The sequence below is a fragment of the Fragaria vesca genome, linkage group LG2 (genome assembly GCF_000184155.1).
Source record: "Fragaria vesca subsp. vesca linkage group LG2, FraVesHawaii_1.0, whole genome shotgun sequence".
NCBI classification, from domain to species: Eukaryota; Viridiplantae; Streptophyta; class Magnoliopsida; order Rosales; family Rosaceae; genus Fragaria; species Fragaria vesca.
The window spans coordinates 23,670,905-23,689,431 of NC_020492.1; the positions used below are offsets into that span (position 1 = coordinate 23,670,905).

Below are 18,527 nucleotides of genomic sequence, written 5' to 3' on the forward strand. Positions count from 1 at the left end.
GCTGCGGTAGTAAGATAAAATATCCATCAAACACATAACACGGTCTCAACAAAATAATACACAAGAATAACAATGTCTTCACAATCACAACCTTAAACAAAAACCAAATTTCTCAGAGGATCTATTTCATCATAAAATTTTGAAGCAGGGAAGAGAGACCAATCGTCAACTACAATCCCCATATCAACCTTTTTTCTGGTGGTCTCTGACTATTTTTTACCACCACCTTTTGTGATATTTTTTCCTCAGAGAAAGACAAAGGTGGATGGTGATCGGGGTTTTTGTGGAAAGTTGTGATTTTGAAGCATCGAGTCTGATCTGATATTGATTGTTTTGACATTGGAATTGTGGGTTTTGATTGACAATCAAGAAGGAGATAAAAAATGGGTGTGGATTACTATAACATATTGAAGGTGAATAGGAATGCTACAGAAGACGATCTCAAAAAATCATATAGAAGGCTGGCCATGAAATGGCACCCTGACAAGAATCCCAATGACAAGAAAGAAGCTGAAGCCAAATTCAAGCAGATTTCTGAGGCCTATGAGGCATGTTCTTTTTCCTTCTGGTATTTATGTTACACAATTTGATTCCTCTATGTATTTATAACAATAGGGATGTAAAAGAAGAAAGGTTCTATGTTGGTTTTGTCAATTGTCAATTGTCAAAGTTATATAATTTATGCTAGGGGTGTATTGGATAAGCAACAAACAAGTGATTGTAATAGGACATCCAGTACTTGAATTGTCTAGCTACATGAATTGTCTACATTTTCATTCACAACCAAAGGAAGGGTAGGAAGCATTAGCTTGTGATTGGTTATGGATTGAATAAAATGGCAGGAAACAGTTTTAGGTGTACTGAATTGAATGAAACTGAAAGAATGAAATGTTGTGTGAATATTCAGGTCTTGAGTGATCCTCAGAAGAGGCAAATATATGATCAGCATGGAGAGGAAGGATTGAAAGACATGCCACCACCTGGAAGTGGTGGATTCCCATTTGGTGGTGGCAGTGGCGGTAGCTCAAAAGGATTCAATCCTAGAAATGCAGAGGATATTTTTGCAGAATTCTTTGGAAGTAGTCCTTTTGGATTTGGATCATCAGGACCCGGCAGATCTTCAAGATTCTCGTCCGATGGTGGAGGGACGTTTGGGGGATTTGGTGGAAGCAACGAAAATGGTTTTCGATCATATAGTGAGAACGTTACACCAAAGAAACCACCAGCAGTTGAGAGCAAGTTGCCATGCAGCCTTGAGGAGCTGTATACTGGTTCAACAAGGAAAATGAAAATCTCTAGAACTGTGGTTGATGCAAATGGGTATGTCACTTCAACACTGTCCCCATTTTCTTTCCTTTATTAGTATTATTTGTTACTTGAGAGTTACTCTAGTTAAGTAGAGCAATGTTAAGTAGTCCAGAATGAAGTTAGTTTCTTAATTTCATGGATCGTATCTAGCTGACTTGGGGTGTTCTTAACCATTGGAAATGATCAATACAGGCGTCAAGCGCCGGAAACAGAGATATTAACCATTGAAGTGAAGCCTGGATGGAAGAAAGGTACCAAGATCACATTTCCGGATAAAGGAAACGAACAGCCTGGCCAGTTACCTGCAGACCTTGTTTTTGTGATCGATGAGAAGCCTCATGATGTATACATAAGAGATAGCAATGACCTCCTCATTACAAAAAAGGTGTCATTAGCTGAGGGATTGGGTGGAACTACAGTGCAGCTCAAAACGCTAGATGGGCGTGACCTATCAGTCCCGGTGACTGAAATAGTCAGCCCTGGCTATGAGCTTGTTGTTGCCAGGGAGGGTATGCCGATAGCGAAAGAGCCAGGGAATAGGGGTGATTTGAAGATCAAATTTGAGGTCAGGTTCCCTACAAATTTGACCCCAGAACAACGAGCTGGACTTAAACGCACTTTGGGAGGTTGAAGAGTGAAGATGGAAGACTATCCCAAACAGTTCGAACAGTTGTGAAGTCACAAAGAAGATGTAATGTTTATATTCTAGGCCATAGTGGTGACTGCGGTGTGAATTGTACCAGTTTATATCTGTCAAGAGAAATGCCGGCAGTTTTGAAACAAGTGAGGTTCCAAGATGTTTGATATATTGTACCAACTCTAATGAGTGATTCCACTCCATTCTTTGTTGTAAATTGCCCATAAATTCAAAATGTTACTGAAATAGAGCTTCGTTCTTTGATACAAGTTGAAATGGAATCTCAGGGGAACAATCAGAATTTATAAGTTTATGATTACTTTGCCACTACTCAAAGCATATGACAAAACCAAATAGTACTTAACTCTTGAAAGCAATTAGACAATGAGATAACGGCAAACTTCGTTTTGTTCTCAAAAATATGAACCACATACTTAGTTTTGCTTTAGGTAAAACTTATAAAACATTATTACCAACAAAGATGTTCTGCAGCTAATGCCTACAAGTACTGGCACAAAGCTCCCAGTTCCGGTTGAACTACACCAACAAACACCCAAAGAGCATTTATGCTTACAAGAACTACCACATCTCTTGAGAATACAAAAAGAAACTGAACTTTACATGAGCAAAGGAAAGAAAGAATGAAACAATTAGAACCCTCTACTTCTAGGAGCATTCTGTCGCCATGCTATTCCCGGCTGGCCTGCAGTTCCTCTATCAGGTTCTCCATAAAACTGTCCCGATTCAGGCTGAGCTGCATTAGTTGGCCACACACCACCACTCTGCGGAGGAGGAGGAGGAGGAGGAGCCCACTGGTTCCCTTGCTGCCAATAAGGATTAGAAGTCGGTAAGCCTGATGCATGCACTTGGGGTTGCAAGGAGTGCAATGGCTGCTGCTGAAGTGGAGAACCTATATGAGGACGCAGAATCGGTTGCTGGTAGCTACTCACTGCTTGTAGCTGTGGACGCTGGTACTGGGTCGGGGGTGCAGTTGGCTGCCACTCTGGGATGTCATCATCATCATCATCATCATTGCTGATCCATGATGCACGACTATCATTTTGTCCATATTTAAGAATCAGCTCTCTCATTTTATCTACAGGGCGAGATGTCTGAGACTCAGGGTACATCCCAGGCCCCCTAGAGGGCCTTTGGGTAGAAAACTGTGGCGCAGGCGGATTTGATGCACCACTATAATTGAATTCAGGAAGGTCATCATCGTCCCGGGAAGCGGGAGGGCCAAATCCAGGAGGAACTTCGTCCTCCTCATCATCATGTGTTACTTTAGTGTGGGTAGGAGGTAAGACCCTAGGCTGAGAAGGTCTGGAATTGTAATTGGCATTCGAATTTGTATCGTGATGCCTCCTAGAACTAGAACTACTATAATGTTGCTTTTTTGAAGCGTGCTTCTGGTGCGAAGACGATTTAGGGGAAGTTTGTTTTCTCCACACAATAACACCAATAAGGCCATTATCAATAGTGTTGAGTTCCTCAACGTGTTCCTTCTGAATGATCTTGCTGAGCATCTCGCAAGTTTTATTATGGGGAGGGCAAAAATATAGTTCGACTCCGGAACAAGGCTCAGAAAAACCCACTCTCTCATCTGATATATAAGACTCTCGGACCTGCAGGGAAAGAAAACTTCTATATAAACAAACCATCACCAAAAACTGGGACCAGTACCAATGAACAGATGTATCAGTATGACTGTTACCTCACGAAGGCTTGCGTTTTCAGTCTCTGACGACCCCTCTTTGGGAACAAAATGAACAACCTGTAGCAAAAGAACACCAGTCAATTACAAGATAAATCAAACAATGCACATAGCAAGTAATTATTCAGGAACTTTAAAACACGAGTCTGCCTCTAATTGAAGAGTAGTATTTCCAGTCTATAACGCTATTGTACGAGTATTTTATATTTGCCTGCCTCCTAAACTAAAAGTTGACGTTTCACCAAAGGTTCCCCATGTACTTTATATATTCCTTGACAAATTTGCATCAAAAGTACAAAAGTTTAAACCTTTAGCGTTGCAAGTCTCGTTTGCTCAACAAAAATACAAGTCCTAAATCCAGTTCAAGTTTTATGATATAGAAGGCAGTCCTGTGGATTCCCTTAGAACTGATCAAGCGTAACCCAGTTGTTCAATCATCTCTGACTAGACAGATATTGCGATTCACACCAAATTCAAAATCAAACAAAATCAACTTCTTGCAATCAACTTCTATTTCCTTTAACTGTGTATTCACCCATTCAAACAACATGTACATATTCCCCAAAGGGAGATCCCACGCTGCATGAGAAAAGTTTAATGGAATACCAGAACGCAGGCATAGTAGTATACAGGTACTGTCAAACAATAAAAAGGAACTTTTAGATACCATAACAGCACGACTTCGGGATTGTGGAAGCTCTTGTAGGAACTTCTCAAAAGCATCAAGCCTGACTCTGCCCTTGATCTCAAGAGACCTAGGCCAATCCTTCACAGAACCTTTTTCACCGCTGCAAAACAAGGGAGAAGAATCAATTAGACAAATGGAGCCACTTTATTTGGCAATATGCACGAGGTAACCTACAATTCTATACATACAATCACATAAAGATGAGCACGAAACAAGAAGAAGAAAAAAATAAAGGTACTAAAGACCAGCTAATAGTGGTAACTACAGACTGCAAAGAACATACATTCACACTTGATAATCCTCGCACGGAGTGACCAAATAATTAATAAAGCAGTAGAGCAGTCATATATACAGAACATCTGACTTCAGCCATAAGACCTATAACCAGAAATGCAGGACCAGGAAAGACTGCAAATATATAATGTCTAACAGAAAGGACAAACCTTTTAAAGATACCAATAACAGAGGCCTTGGTCGAGATGCTCAGCTGGAGGGCACCTCCCCACATATGTTCGCCCTTGGGTTTCTGAACAGGTGTAGATTCTGTTTTTTCAAGACAGTCCCTGGAGTTCAGATCAGCACTAGAGTCGCCAGACTTCACAGCAGGACTGTCACTGGTTTTTCTCACAGCGGAATTGTCTTCAGATTTGATCACAGAAGGTTTGTCTTCAGATTTGGTAACAACAAGACTGTCTTCACTTTTGATAACGGCTTTTGGCTTTGAATCTGTTCCATCAATTTCATCACCTTTCGGTGGGGAAGAATGAACAGACTCTTTGGGGCTTAAACCAGAAGCCTTCACATGTGACCCAGTCTCTGAGTCCTCCTTTTCTGAGGCTGCCTTCAAATGTGAATCATTCTCTGAGTCCTCCTTTTGTGAGGCCGGTGTCCCTTTCTCAGGTGGAATCTCAAAAGGTGGCTCATTATCCAAGGATTCCATGAACTCATCTAACGAGACAATTGGAGGAAGATCTTTTAACTCATCATCCACCATAAGCCCTTGCAATAAATCACTCCCATCGCTTGAAGGAAAAGTAAAGGACTCCTCTACACTACTATTTTGGCGTCGAGCTTTGCCCTCATTCCTGCGCCTAACAGATTTCAGAGGGGTAGATACTTCTGGCTCCTTGCTTCTCGGTTGGTCCTGATCATGTGAAATTGGGACCTCCGTTGGAGTATTATCAAACTGTTCGACTTCAACTTCACCCTTATGTGTTTTCTTCACTAAGCGTCTCACATCAAGTTCTGAATCAGGTAAAACTACCATTTGTGCAAGTTCTTCTGCCTTAGCCATCCGCCACTCAGAAAGCTCCTTTGAAGCAAGTTCCTCAGCAGTCATAGAACACAAACGCCCTGGAGTTATTTCTCCAGACATAACTCTCTCCCTCAGTTCTGGATTATTTCGATCTTTTAGATTGAACAAAAGGGACCTTCCCTTCTCTTTATACTTCTTATTGACACCTCCAAATAATTTGAATAGTTCTGCTTCAATTTCAGAGGCCAACTGTTCTGGAGATTGAACTGCCACCTGTTGAAGAGACTGAACTGCATGTTCTTCAGGATATCTCATCTCTTGATCCAACTCTTGTTTTACAGCAGGAAAAATTTCACTTCTGTCAGACATCTGAATATCAGACTCCAGTACCCAGGAAAGCCCATTTCCTTGCAAGAGTTCATCTTTGACAAACAAACTATCACCAAATGAAACATCATACGGCATTATATTACTCGATTGGAACTCCTTCCCCTCACATATTGAGGTCAGTGTAGAATCACTAGTATTTGCATCAGACATAATGTTTCGGCTCGCACTCTCCACATTGTTGCTTTTTAGATTCTCCTTGGGCTCTTCTTTAAGTTCATGTTCAACAGGACCGCAGGTCTCCTGTGGTTTCCCCTCAGTCTTGTCTTCTGATTCCAGAGGTTTATCTTGCTGCTGATTAACCAAAGCCAAAGCAGCAGCCAATGATTCCCTCATCTTGGACCTTACAGATTCAAATGACTCATTTTGACCCTTTGGAGATGGTTGTTTTTGCGAAGTTTGATTCTTTTGACTTGAAGACCGCTGAGGCCCAGATCTACCAGAAAAGGAATCCATCTTTACCATCTTCTTATTCGGGGCCTGCATATTCTGAGACCCTGGAGCACTGGCCATGGATTCCAATTGCAAAGCTCTTTTGTTTGCTGTAGACGCCTGTTGCAACCATGGTCTGTGTTCCACTTGTGCAACCCTCTTGTTTGGCATCAACAACTGATGAGTCCCGGGGTCAAGAAACATGGGTTCCAATGGTGCCTTTCTCTTCATAGAGGCCAACTGATATGATCCCCCATTTGTAGGCAGTGCGCCCATCTCTCCAAATTGATTGCTAGGTGTAAAAAGATTCTGTGCGCCAACATTACCATTAGCATTGGCAATGTGTCCCATTTGCATGTATGCTGTAGATAACCCCTGTGAACCAGTATAGTTAGGCATCACTTCCATCTGGCTGTTTGATATCAAAAACTGCTGTGAACCAGTGCCACTAGATACAGAACCAATCGCTCCCATTTGGATTTCCGGTATTGGTGAGCTCACATTTTTCAAACTGGGTTCCAGCTGACTCATCTCCATGCTTGATATTGGCAACTGTTGTGGCACAAAATTGCTTGACATGCTACTGTCCTGACTTGCACATAAGCTTCAAGGGGTGTCACTCAAAATAGAGATTACTGCAACAAAGAAGAAAACAAATCATGCTCTTTCCTTAAAGAAATAAAATTTTAAAAAAAATCGAGCAATAGAATTCATCACACTAAGACACAAAGTATAGTTCAGTCAAAAAGAAAAAGGAACAAAATAAGAAACTGATGCATGGTAACTCAAAGCAGAAAGATTCAAAGACTATGTTCTAATAACACAATACAAACACAAGGCAGCAAGAAAATCACTGCAGCTAAATTAACTGTGACTGTTTCATATCAAATCTTCCCAGGACTCTTCTTTTACCTCTCAGGTCACAACTAACAAGACATAAATAAAATTCTGCCAGGCTTGCCTCCCAGAGATAGTTGGCATCAATATCAGCACAAGCAGAAAAGTATATAATTTCAGACCAAAAAATGATGGGGCAAGATTCATTAATTGGTTAAATAAACCTAGTCTCTTATCTTTTGTGTACATATCTCTTTACAGTTTTTATACGCAATTTAGATTATTCTTATTTATTGATTTACTTAATTTCTCGACTGCAATGACGGAAGAAGCTATAGGATTTGCTTTGAGCAAACTAGGCGAGGATTCTGGGTAGCTCAGTAGCAATTGAAAACTCAGTGTACTCGAATAAAGCATTCAATTTCATAAGCTAAGATTGCTATTGCAGAGCCACGCAGGCAACAACAAACAAGGGTTGAAACCCTTTTACAGACCAAGATACAAAAACACTCTCAAATCCACAGGAGGAGAGGTGGATACTGCAGAGCCAGAAGAATTACGGCTTGAGTTGACAAGCTCAACCCTCCACCACTATAATCCAGTCGACTGAGTTTATCACCTTGTAGTCTGAATCAACTGTTCATTCAAACGCTGATATTGAAACTAATGTAGTCTTCAGCAAATGCACAAGGCAAAACCTTCATTCTTGCTCAAGAAAGGCCATGATTGAGAGCCTGTCTATACAGCACAATCCTGCCCCACCAGTGAAGTCCACCAGCTTGCAGTGTTCCATTTACCATATTTCTAGCGTCGAAAAGCCAAACATTACCAGAAAACCAGTCACCTTTAGAATGAACATATTGATTAAACACACCCAACACAAGTTCACCACAAAAAACGAAACAAACTTTCTCACAAACACAATCAGAACTTTTCCCTCTGAAAGGAGGGCCTATTAAAGCATATACAGAACCAATATTTTCGAGCCGAAAGCATATACAGAATCAATATTTTCTAGCCGAACCTCAGAAATTAAGTCAAAGATTATGGTTTTCTTCACTAAATTAAAAACAAGGAGCATCAGAATATCCATCTGCTCTATCAAAACCACAACTGCACAGATTCTAAAACTTCAAAAGTAATTCAACCAGCTTTGTCCGCATCAATACATCGCATATCGAATACCTAAACAACAAAATTTCTCACGAGCTCTCATCAATCTAAATTTCAAAACCCTAACTAAATCAGCTACCAAAAAATCAAATCAGCACAAAACCAGCTCCAATCAAATCAAATCAGCAGCAATCACATTCAGAATACACAAAACCTAATCGCGAATCACAAATTTAACAGAGAAAGCAAGCTAGAAGCAAAACCAATCCAACCGATACTTACACAGATCACAAACGAAGATTCGAAGCAGCTGGTGTGAAGTGAGGTGGAGGCGGTGCGGCTAGTACGGAACTAGGGTTTGGGGGTAGCGAAGATTCGAGGAAGACGGAGAAAAATAAAAAGGTAAAGAGAAAACCCTAAAAATGCAAAATGGCTTTTTATATGGGGATGAGGTTGGGGATTTGGAGTTATATAGGACCACGATTTCGTATAGGGTTGGAGCTCAAGAGCGGTTCTCTGGAGGAAAGCCGTGACTTGACACGTGTGCCCTCTGTTCTGAATCTGGGCCCACCCTTTGGATAATGTCCACCCAGCCCTCTCGTCTCTCTCGTGAGACTATTTTTTGCATCTGGATTGTATGCTTCTAATGATTAGAAGTTATCTAAACAAATTCAAGCAACATAAATTTAAATTAAAAAGTCAAAGTTCTATTTGTTACGTGTTTGTATTTAAGTTACTTGGATTTGCTTGGTGGTCCTGGATTGTACTCAATCCAATGGTTAGAAGTTATCCAAATAAATTCAAGCAACATAAATCTAAGTAAAGAAGCCAAATTTCTATTTGTTACGTGTTTGTGTAACTGTGACAGTGTGTGACCTATTGATATATATTAATTTCTTTTTCTCTCGACATATAACGCGACATAAAAAATGTAATCAGACAACGCAAGTTATAGTTACAAGAATGATTTAAATTTTGTAATTCAAGTTTGAGTTGGGGGAGCACCACGATATGAATTCTCATGTACTTATTTTTGAAGTATCTATCTAGGTTGGTCTCGACACATTTCATATTTCTTAAGAAGATGCCTGATAACATGTGACGTAAAAAAATGAAATCAGACAATGCATATACATATTATAGTCGAAAAATGTTTCAGATTTTGCAATTCAAGTTTGGGTTGAGAGAGCACGAGGATGTGAGTTCTCATGTACTTATTTTGATCTGGAACTCGAAACCTATTTCTCCAACTACCTTCATTATTTTGGCTAATCACGATTAAAATGGTCAAGTATCGTAGTTTGGCTAATCGCAACTAAAAAGATACAGTACATATGAGCTATTCGATTGCATCAGTTAACAACGACAAACTCCAAGGATTTGGATCCTTTGTGTTAAAGAAGCAGGAGAGGGGGAACTATTTTGGTATCACGAAATAGTGATTGAGACTGTTGTATGTTATCAACTTTAATATTATGTTAATGAGAGGAGAATGAAGGAGACGGTAAATAACTAAATATAAACAAGAATCCATATATTATTATCTCTAACAATCCTGGAACAAACCCTGAATCTGATCTTTACATTCATGTGTTGTTGAAATGCAAAAGTAACTTTTACTTACACCATCAACAAACTAGAGAACCACATTCCAACTTTAACATTGTCAAAAGCCTCTGTCAGGAGGGGCAATTGCCTGTGCTGGATGTCTCTACCAAGTTGCCTCCGACCCATGATAAAAGATAAACAAATGGAATGGTTGGAAACTCGGATAATCAGCCATCCATCTCAAAAAGAGAATTGTTGCATAGATATATTCTTCAAGTCATAGAGGTGAATACATGTTTGCCGCCTAAAACACGGTGTTGACCTCAGCCACTTCATTGCCAACCCTACTATCACTCCGTTGCTGACTGCCATTGAGCGAGGAGAGAGAACCTAAAAGGCTCTCACCAACCTCACTCTTGCATAGAGGACAAGACGCATTGATCTTCAACCACTTATCCACACACTCCTTGTGGAAAAAATGAGAACATGGCAACTCTCTCAGCTCGTCATTGTTTGCATATTTTGCCAAGCAGATGCAACAAACCTGTTCAATTTTACATCACCATCAGTACTGTCAAGTACACTAGACTGAGAACCAATAAAACGGAAAAGAAAGAAACAGTCACTCTATCACGCAATAATATAAAGGAACTGCTGAAATTTTTCATTAATCATACCACAGGAACAGATCTCAGGGAAATTTAGCATCAAAACACCCTCTACCTAAGTTCCTAAATTCTAAGCGATTGTTGCACCAACCAATTCAACATAATCAACTATGCAATAGAATAGTTTGGTGGATCTAAAAGCTTCTAACATATAATTTCTGATGTGATCAGGGTCATGACCGACTGCAAGCAGAAGCACTAAACTAGTTGTGAATGAAACAGGTCTCAAATGGTTTTGAACTTCATACTGGATATGGTTTATTTTTGTCTTCTTTGAACATTTCATGCATTCCTTATTCGGTCATTTGTCACTAGTCAAACACTCAGACATAGGTCCTAAATTTATCATGCAAAGTTTGTAAGATCATACATACCGCATCCTCTCCAGAAATCACTCGCTCCTTCTCAGTTCCTGCAGCCACAACACCTTCATTGCTATCACCATTTCTGTTTTTCTTCATCTTGAATTTGTATGTTGGGAGAGCATTAATTGATTCAGTTGTTGCTCCTCGAGCCTGTGTCAGATCTTCTCGAAACCCAAGAACTGATATTATACAGGGAAGACAGCAGCAGATTGTTGCACATAAAATGAAAGGCATGGCATACCCGATACAGCTAAATGTCAGAAATACTATACATAACCTGCACAGAGAAAAGCTTGTATCATTACCACACTTTGGGGAATGTTGAAAATGGAGTTTACATCTAATAATCAGATTGACAAAAATACCTGTACAGGTTAGGAGCGTCGTTCGCAGATGAGTGTCCTCCAAATATCCAAACATTGCCAACCACGAACCAAACCGCAAAGAAACAATCCAATGCCATCTTGAAGTATTCCACAAGTACTTTGACTCTGTTAAGCAAAAAAAGATCTAATGTATCATATACTTTTTACCAATACTGGCTTCCCTATCAAACTTGCAAGACCAGTGACCTTGAGATATGGAAAATCTAGCATATTATGTACACACAACTCATGAATAAACAATTTCAAAACATAGAGAAACCCATAAAGCCAATACAAGAAACCTGAAGCAAAAAAAATGGAAAAAAAAAAAAAAAATCCTAACTACAAATCATAGAGGATTATAAAAAGCCAAAAAGGATTTACTCTACCAAGACCCTTTAGAACCAAAAATACTGTGGGCACCTCAACTCCAGAAACAGATGAACTCAAAATAAGCCATCGTCTCATTAAACATTTATAAGAAATATGCACCAACCATTGGTTTCTATCAGGACTACGAATGCAGAGAATGGACAATGAAAAACACATGCAAGGTTTTGCAATGAACTGCACACACCTTCAAATATGACCAGAGTTTACATTTCTTTTTGTCCTAGAAGAGGGATTGAATAATTAAGTTTCTTGATCTTAAGTGCAGAGAGCTAGTATGCACAAACAATCTAACAGAATCATTAAAGCAAGGGCAACTCTTCAAGACTTCTAGTAGATGTAGTATATTTTTGTGCACTACCAAAACATACAGCCTAAGATTCTAGCCTATAGGAATACCAAATATGCTGAGTGCATAACATGGAGTTTCATTCTGTGTTCGGAATATAAGGGAAAGGAAAGGAAATAAAAAATTAAAAAAAAAGGAAGCCTGCTCTTAGTGATCATGCAACTTATGAAGAGAACCCATATGTAAAAAGAACAAGTAACTCACCTTCTGCTTAGTACTGCCGAACTTTGATTGCTTCTATGGGTTGCAGTAGCAGTCTGAAGATCTTCTCCTTCTGAAGCCCTAGATAGAGAGAGTGAAAATGGTCTTGCCGATAGCTGAGAATTCTGACGAGCTTGAGTAGAATCTTGTTCTGAGACTTGGTTGCGATGACGATAGCGCCAATAAAGAAGAGGAAGAGTAGCAACACATCCAGATGCATAACCAACAATCCATGCAAACAATGGAGTGCGAGGATGCTCATCCCTTGACAAAGACAAAACGACAATAGATGCAACGATTTGGCTCACCGTAAGAACCAGTTCGATAGATATCCATATACCAGAATTCAACGGACTTCTGCGTCGACGAGTCTCTCCTCTCCTTGCCACTGAAGTGTTTCTGGAGTTCGATCCATTAGAAGAAAAGATTGAAGGTTGTAATGTGGGTGCGCGTGGAGTACTTGAAGGTCTGTCTTGCTCTGTGGCATTTAAGCTATTTAAAGATCTATCTTGAGGCAAGCTAGATGAGGAGGCATCTCCACTCCTGGCTATGTCAATAATATGCTCGTTGCTGTTAATATTTTCTGGTCTAGATGGCTCCATTAACAAAGGGGTTGTGTATGTCTGACTTTCAAGTTGTAGCTTCAATGAGCCAACGTCCATCTAAGTCCGCCAACGCAAAGGGACAGTAAAGAATGCATAGAACCTCAGATCAAAAATCCTGCTTTTATATTCCTCCTCTAAACGTGCCAACTTAATATCACTCGTCCTACAAACCTATCGAGTTGAATCAACCGACAACAGTCCTGCTTCAAAGAAAAATGATCATATCAGACTCGTATCAATCATATCCTCGTAACAACAATTTGCTTTAGATAGAAAACAGTATAAAGCAGAGATGTAAAATGTACAGAACAATGTCCCAGCATCTATTACTGAAGCGGTATGAACACAGACCACCGATCAAGGCCATTGTCAAAATCATAAATTGTCATATCAAACACAGCTAAGCAATAAATCCTGTAGCTCATCAAATCAAAAACCCCAAATTTCAAAACACTAGCTTCTTAAACCAATTTGCACATCTGGTAATTTCAACACTACATCTTTTGAAACACTTACTCTAGAGCTTGTGGGCAGCCAAATCAGTTCCCAACAATCATAAACCCAGAAAATTCCCAATATCTAAACCAAGCTTCAGCTCAGCCGTCGATAAATACCAAGCTATAATGATAATACCAATAGAAAATATAAAAACCCCAAAATTCAAAATCCCAAAATCAAACAATCCCACACTGAAATAATCCAAAACAAGCCGAACCCAGTTTCAGATTTCATCCCCTAAACCCAAAGACCCCATCTTTAAGCCATAAATCAATCGTCCCCAATCGGCATATACATGCATATATATATATATGTATCTATATAGAGAGAGAAAGAGATAGAAAAGAGAAAAAGAGACGCTACCAGATTGAAGCTGAAGTAGCAGATTGATTTGGTGAGTGTTAGTTTTTTGGGGGTTTTTTTTTTTCTTCTGGATAGTTTTTTGGGGTGGGGGTTTTGTTGGAGGGAGATGAATTGGAGTCAGCTTTGGACACTTCTTGAGGAAAAGAATTTTCCTTTTTTATTTATTTTTATTTATATTTTAATTATTTATAATTATCTCTTGGGGAATTTTTTTGGCCCTTCGGCTTTTTTGGGGTTCTTTTTGCAAACGCCTCAGAGGGGCTTGGGTTTCCGTGAGAGCTTCTTTTGGGAAAGGGAAATATCAGATTGGCCCCTCTCTGGACTTTAATAAGTGTCACACCTACGCGGTTGTTGTTGTCAATTTACTAAATTGCCTCTATAGTCCAACAAGGCTTTAGTATACTTGGGGCTATAGTCAAAGGAGTATGGGATATATGGAAATGGGTGATGCACATAACATATGACTCATATGTTTAATGTTGTTTTCAAGCAACAATGTGGGTGGGGGATTTTTTGATCTTTGGTTTGGTGAGATTGATGATTTGGTGTGTAGCTTAAATGCTTAATATATGAAATATGCTCTTTTTTAAGAGAAGAGAAGATAAGAGAAGAGAAGAGAAGAGAAGAGAAGGGCAGAGATTACGTTTTTTTAATATGTTTAAGTCATAGGAAAATTCTATCCTACAAATGTGTATGGATACAACCTGTTTTTCAACCTTAAACAATAACCCACAGCCCCTTGCAAGACACGTGCCACATTCTCCTATTAGTGTATATATGGCATACACATATGTAGAGCAGATAAACCCTAAGTCATAATAAATTGATTGTTGTTAGAACTTGTCACAACTCTATAACAACCGGTGAAATATATTCGACTCTAAATTTGAGCTTAAAACGAACACCTATGAGTTATGGAGAAGAACCACGACAAATTGCCATCAACATGAAGACAATAATACATAATTTCACACAATAAACATCGAACTCAAAGTCATATTGACACACATATGGAGCCATATAGGCACCAACTCCAAGTACAACAAAGGTTAAAAATACACTTTCAAGGCCTCTCCTTTGCTAAACGGTGTGCAATCTTATTGTCATCCAATTTCACAATGTAAATTAGTATACATACTATTCACAACTTTAATAGTTTCATTAGTGTAACAAGTTCATGTAAATTAACATCTCATAAAACATACTACAATCGGCATATCAATTTACCCAAATTACCCGCTTCCATTTCATCTATCAATTTATCCAAATTACCTGCTTCCATTTCATCCCCAACCAAATTCTGTCAAATATTGCCAAAGAGAAGCAAACAACCTAAGTTTTGAAATGAACCCTAGATCTTTGATCTTATACCACATCACCAATTCCTCTATAACAAAACCAAAGCATGTCATAGTGACAACATCCATAACTATTTTTGTATCAAAAACATTGTGATCTACAAATCCAACACTTTAGCCTGTCAAAACAGCACAAAGGAATCTACCAAGTACCAATCTACACCAATGCAATCAGCTCACACAAAATGGCAAATCCCATTTTCACCCACCAGATAATTTACCTCATGTCAAAATAAAAAAATTACACCCAATTTGTTTTCACTGTCCTAAAGAAACACCCCGCATTCTCCGAAAAACCGCCACCATTTTCTCTTCCACCTTGGACAACTAAAAAACAAAAATTACAGAGAGAAGAAACAGTAAAAGAAAAAACCAAAGATGGTGGTCAAATTTCTTTTTCTCTTTCATGGAGATCACAGACAATAATCTGCACAGCCCATCAATAACAAAACAATAAAGACTCCCTCTTAGATCTCCCCCATCTCTCTCACTTGTTCCATGAATCTCCATGCCTCCTTTCAGATTCAAACCTTTGCAATGAAATAACCCACCTTTCTCTCCCATGTACAATTATTCCCCAACTTCCTCTCCCTTTCCATATTTATTGACAAGCTTCATGTTTGCTTGGTGAGCTTTATTTATATATGCAACTCTGCTTTCAATTTCTAATCTTTCATTGATGTTCATCTTTTCAGAATCAAGAATCTAGCTAATTGACCCACATTTTTTTCTTTCCAAGATCTGAAATTTCATCAATGCCCTTCTCAATTTCAAATCTTGACCCCTCCATCACTACTCCCCAGACCTCAAAATCCCCCACATTGCTTCTTTTTGCTCCACATTTCGGCCCAGATCTATGACTTAGGGTTTCGCAACGTTTTCGAAATTATCAGATGGGTTTGATCTGAAAAAAGCATTCATCTTTATTGCTTGGTTTGGATTTCAAATACGCCGCAATGCTGAAGCAATTCCTGAGCAGACTCCCCCGGAAAGCCCTCAAAGGCGACTCCGGTGGGGACTCCGGTTCGCCGCGCACCACCACTCCCCGGTCCACCTCCCGGACCGGCCCCTCCGGCCTCAGCGGCACGCCTAGGTCCAATGGTGGTTTGAGTAATGCTAATAATAATAGTAACAATAATCATCCGGGTCAGGCCCAGCAGCGGCCCAGCGGCCCAAAACGGATGTCGTCGGCGGTGTTCCCGGCGAGCGTGGTGGCCGGGATCGAGCCCTTGGTGCCCTTCAAGGACGTTCCGGGTTCCGAAAAGATGAACCTCTTTGTTAGCAAGGTTAGTCTTTGTTGTGTGACATTTGATTTCACAGACCCTACTAAGAATTCGATTGAGAAAGATGTGAAGAGGCAGACATTGCTTGAGCTTGTGGAGTTTGTGTCTTCTGCCTCAATGAAATTTAGCGAGCCGGCTATTCTGGCTACTTGTAGAATGTGTGCTATTAACTTGTTTAGAGTTTTCCCGCCTAATTATCGGTCGAATTCGGGTGTTGGTGGGGGAGAGAATGAGGATGATGAGCCTACCTTTGATCCTGCCTGGCCACATTTGCAGATTGTGTATGAGTTGCTGCTAAAGTTTGTTACTTCTTCGTGTTTGGATGCGAAAGTCGCAAAGAAGTATATAGACCATGCGTTTATTTTGAGGTTGCTTGAGTTGTTTGATTCGGATGACCCTAGGGAAAGGGACTGCTTGAAGACCATTCTGCATAGGATTTATGGGAAGTTCATGGTGCATAGGCCGTTTATTCGCAAGTCGATAAACAATATATTTTACAAGTTTTTGTTTGAGACTGAGAGACATAATGGGGTTGCCGAGCTTCTGGAGATATTTGGAAGTATCATTAGTGGGTTTGCATTGCCATTGAAAGAGGAGCACAGGATATTCTTGTGGAGGGTTTTGATTCCCCTGCATAAGCCGAAGAATCTAGGGTCTTATTTTCAGCAGTTGTCGTACTGTGTCACACAGTTTATAGAGAAGGAGCCGAAGTTGGCGAGTGTTGTTATAAAGGGTCTGTTGAAGTACTGGCCGATAACAAGTAGTCAGAAAGAGGTGATGTTCTTGGGTGAGTTGGAAGAGATTTTGGAGGCAGTTAACATGGTGGAATTTCAAAAGGTTATGGTCCCTTTGTTCTCCCGGATCGCATCCTCCATTAACAGTTCCCACTTCCAGGTATATATTCCTTCTACATGTCTATAATAGTATAATGTTATGTTTGTAACAAGTAGAATTCGGAATCTGAGCTTACAAGTTATATGAGCTTTCGGAATCTGATACATTCATGAGAATTTTGTTCACAACAAGTAGAATTCTAAAGTCGGTTGTAAGTAGAGCAGGACAGATGCCAAAAAGTCAGCATTTTGGAATGCTTCAAACTTGGTCTAAGCTTAACCCCCCTTAAAAAGAGAATTGGCAATTCATGTTTTCTTAATTGTTACAGGTGTCTGAAAGAGCCCTTTTCTTTTGGAACAATGACCACATTGTCAACTTAATTGCACATAATCGTCAAGCCATTCTGCCCATCATTTTACCAGCCTTGGAGAAGAATGCCCACAACCACTGGAACCAAGCAGTACTCAACTTAACTCTTAATGTTAGAAAGCTGTTTGTGGAGATGGATGATCAGCTATTCCTCTCCATTCATGCCCAATATATGGAAGAAGAAGCAAGGCAAAGCTCGGAAGCTAAGAAGCGGAAGGAAGCATGGGAACGGTTAGAGAATGCAGCTAGTCTCCAGCCGGTAACTGGAAATATTGCTGTCTTGGTAACTCCTCGGGCAACCAAAATTGCCTGCTGAAATTAACTTATGAACTGATACGATATCCCCAAGCGTTCTTTTACCCTCAACTTCCTCTCGTTTTTTGGTGGCAATTGGAGAATTAGAAGAAATGTATGGAAATGGCTGTAGTTTGGGGTGGGATTTTGATTTTGTGATGGTCCTTTGACAGCCAGTTGTAACCTTGTTTTCATTGTAATCCCCAGAAAGGTTCTGGGGAAGGGTCATGCAGTGACATTCCACAGTTTTCTGTACTAATAGCTTAATTGGCTGATCCGATTTTGCCCTGTGTAACCTTGTATCTTTTTCTGATTCTCACATATGATCAGCTATTTCTTTCTCAGATCAAATTATACATCCACTATAGAAAAGGCCCCATTAAATTTGTTGCATGAGTGCATCCCAAAGGGAATTGAACTCGACTCTTTTTTGATGTTGGTAACTTCAACTGAAATGAAATGGATAAGAAATTATTATTAAAAAATGGAAAAAAAGAAAAAGAAAAATGTCTTGTATCTTGATCATACTTCTGTAACACAAACCTAACAAGAAAAGAATGAGAAATTTTAAATACACACCCTTAATATCTTAATACACATCTTTATTATTTTATGTTTCTATTGAGATTTTATAGGTAAGTTAAATGACCAAAACATACATCTATT

The 18,527-nt window shown here is 39.6% G+C and overlaps 4 protein-coding genes across 4 annotated transcripts; 2 read left to right on the forward strand and 2 right to left on the reverse strand.

Moving 5' to 3' along the window:
• Window positions 1-383: 383 nt before the first annotated feature.
• LOC101298963 (dnaJ homolog subfamily B member 4-like) lies at window positions 384-1,939 on the forward strand. The gene is made up of 3 exons (XM_004291369.1): window positions 384-548; window positions 908-1,320; window positions 1,501-1,939. Exons 1-3 carry the CDS (start codon window positions 384-386, stop codon window positions 1,937-1,939), a joined length of 1,017 nt encoding a protein of 338 aa, XP_004291417.1.
• A 448-nt stretch (window positions 1,940-2,387) lies between these two features.
• LOC101299259 lies at window positions 2,388-7,005 on the reverse strand. The gene is made up of 4 exons (XM_004291370.1): window positions 4,791-7,005; window positions 4,327-4,447; window positions 3,660-3,719; window positions 2,388-3,570 (listed from the first exon to the last, which is right to left on the reverse strand). Exons 1-4 carry the CDS (start codon window positions 6,998-7,000, stop codon window positions 2,596-2,598), a joined length of 3,366 nt encoding a protein of 1,121 aa, XP_004291418.1. The 5' UTR covers window positions 7,001-7,005; the 3' UTR covers window positions 2,388-2,595.
• Window positions 7,006-9,865: 2,860 nt separating this feature from the next.
• On the reverse strand, window positions 9,866-13,537 carry LOC101299736 (E3 ubiquitin-protein ligase At4g11680-like). The gene is made up of 5 exons (XM_004291371.1): window positions 13,379-13,537; window positions 12,261-13,062; window positions 11,318-11,443; window positions 10,962-11,229; window positions 9,866-10,463 (listed from the first exon to the last, which is right to left on the reverse strand). The coding sequence occupies exons 2-5, from the start codon at window positions 12,917-12,919 to the stop codon at window positions 10,224-10,226; spliced, it is 1,293 nt and encodes a 430-aa protein (XP_004291419.1). The 5' UTR covers window positions 12,920-13,062; window positions 13,379-13,537; the 3' UTR covers window positions 9,866-10,223.
• A 2,500-nt stretch (window positions 13,538-16,037) lies between these two features.
• On the forward strand, window positions 16,038-17,972 carry LOC101313868 (serine/threonine protein phosphatase 2A 57 kDa regulatory subunit B' iota isoform-like). The gene is made up of 2 exons (XM_004292915.1): window positions 16,038-17,258; window positions 17,527-17,972. The coding sequence occupies exons 1-2, from the start codon at window positions 16,038-16,040 to the stop codon at window positions 17,881-17,883; spliced, it is 1,578 nt and encodes a 525-aa protein (XP_004292963.1). The 3' UTR covers window positions 17,884-17,972.
• The last annotated feature ends 555 nt before the right edge of the window (window positions 17,973-18,527 follow it).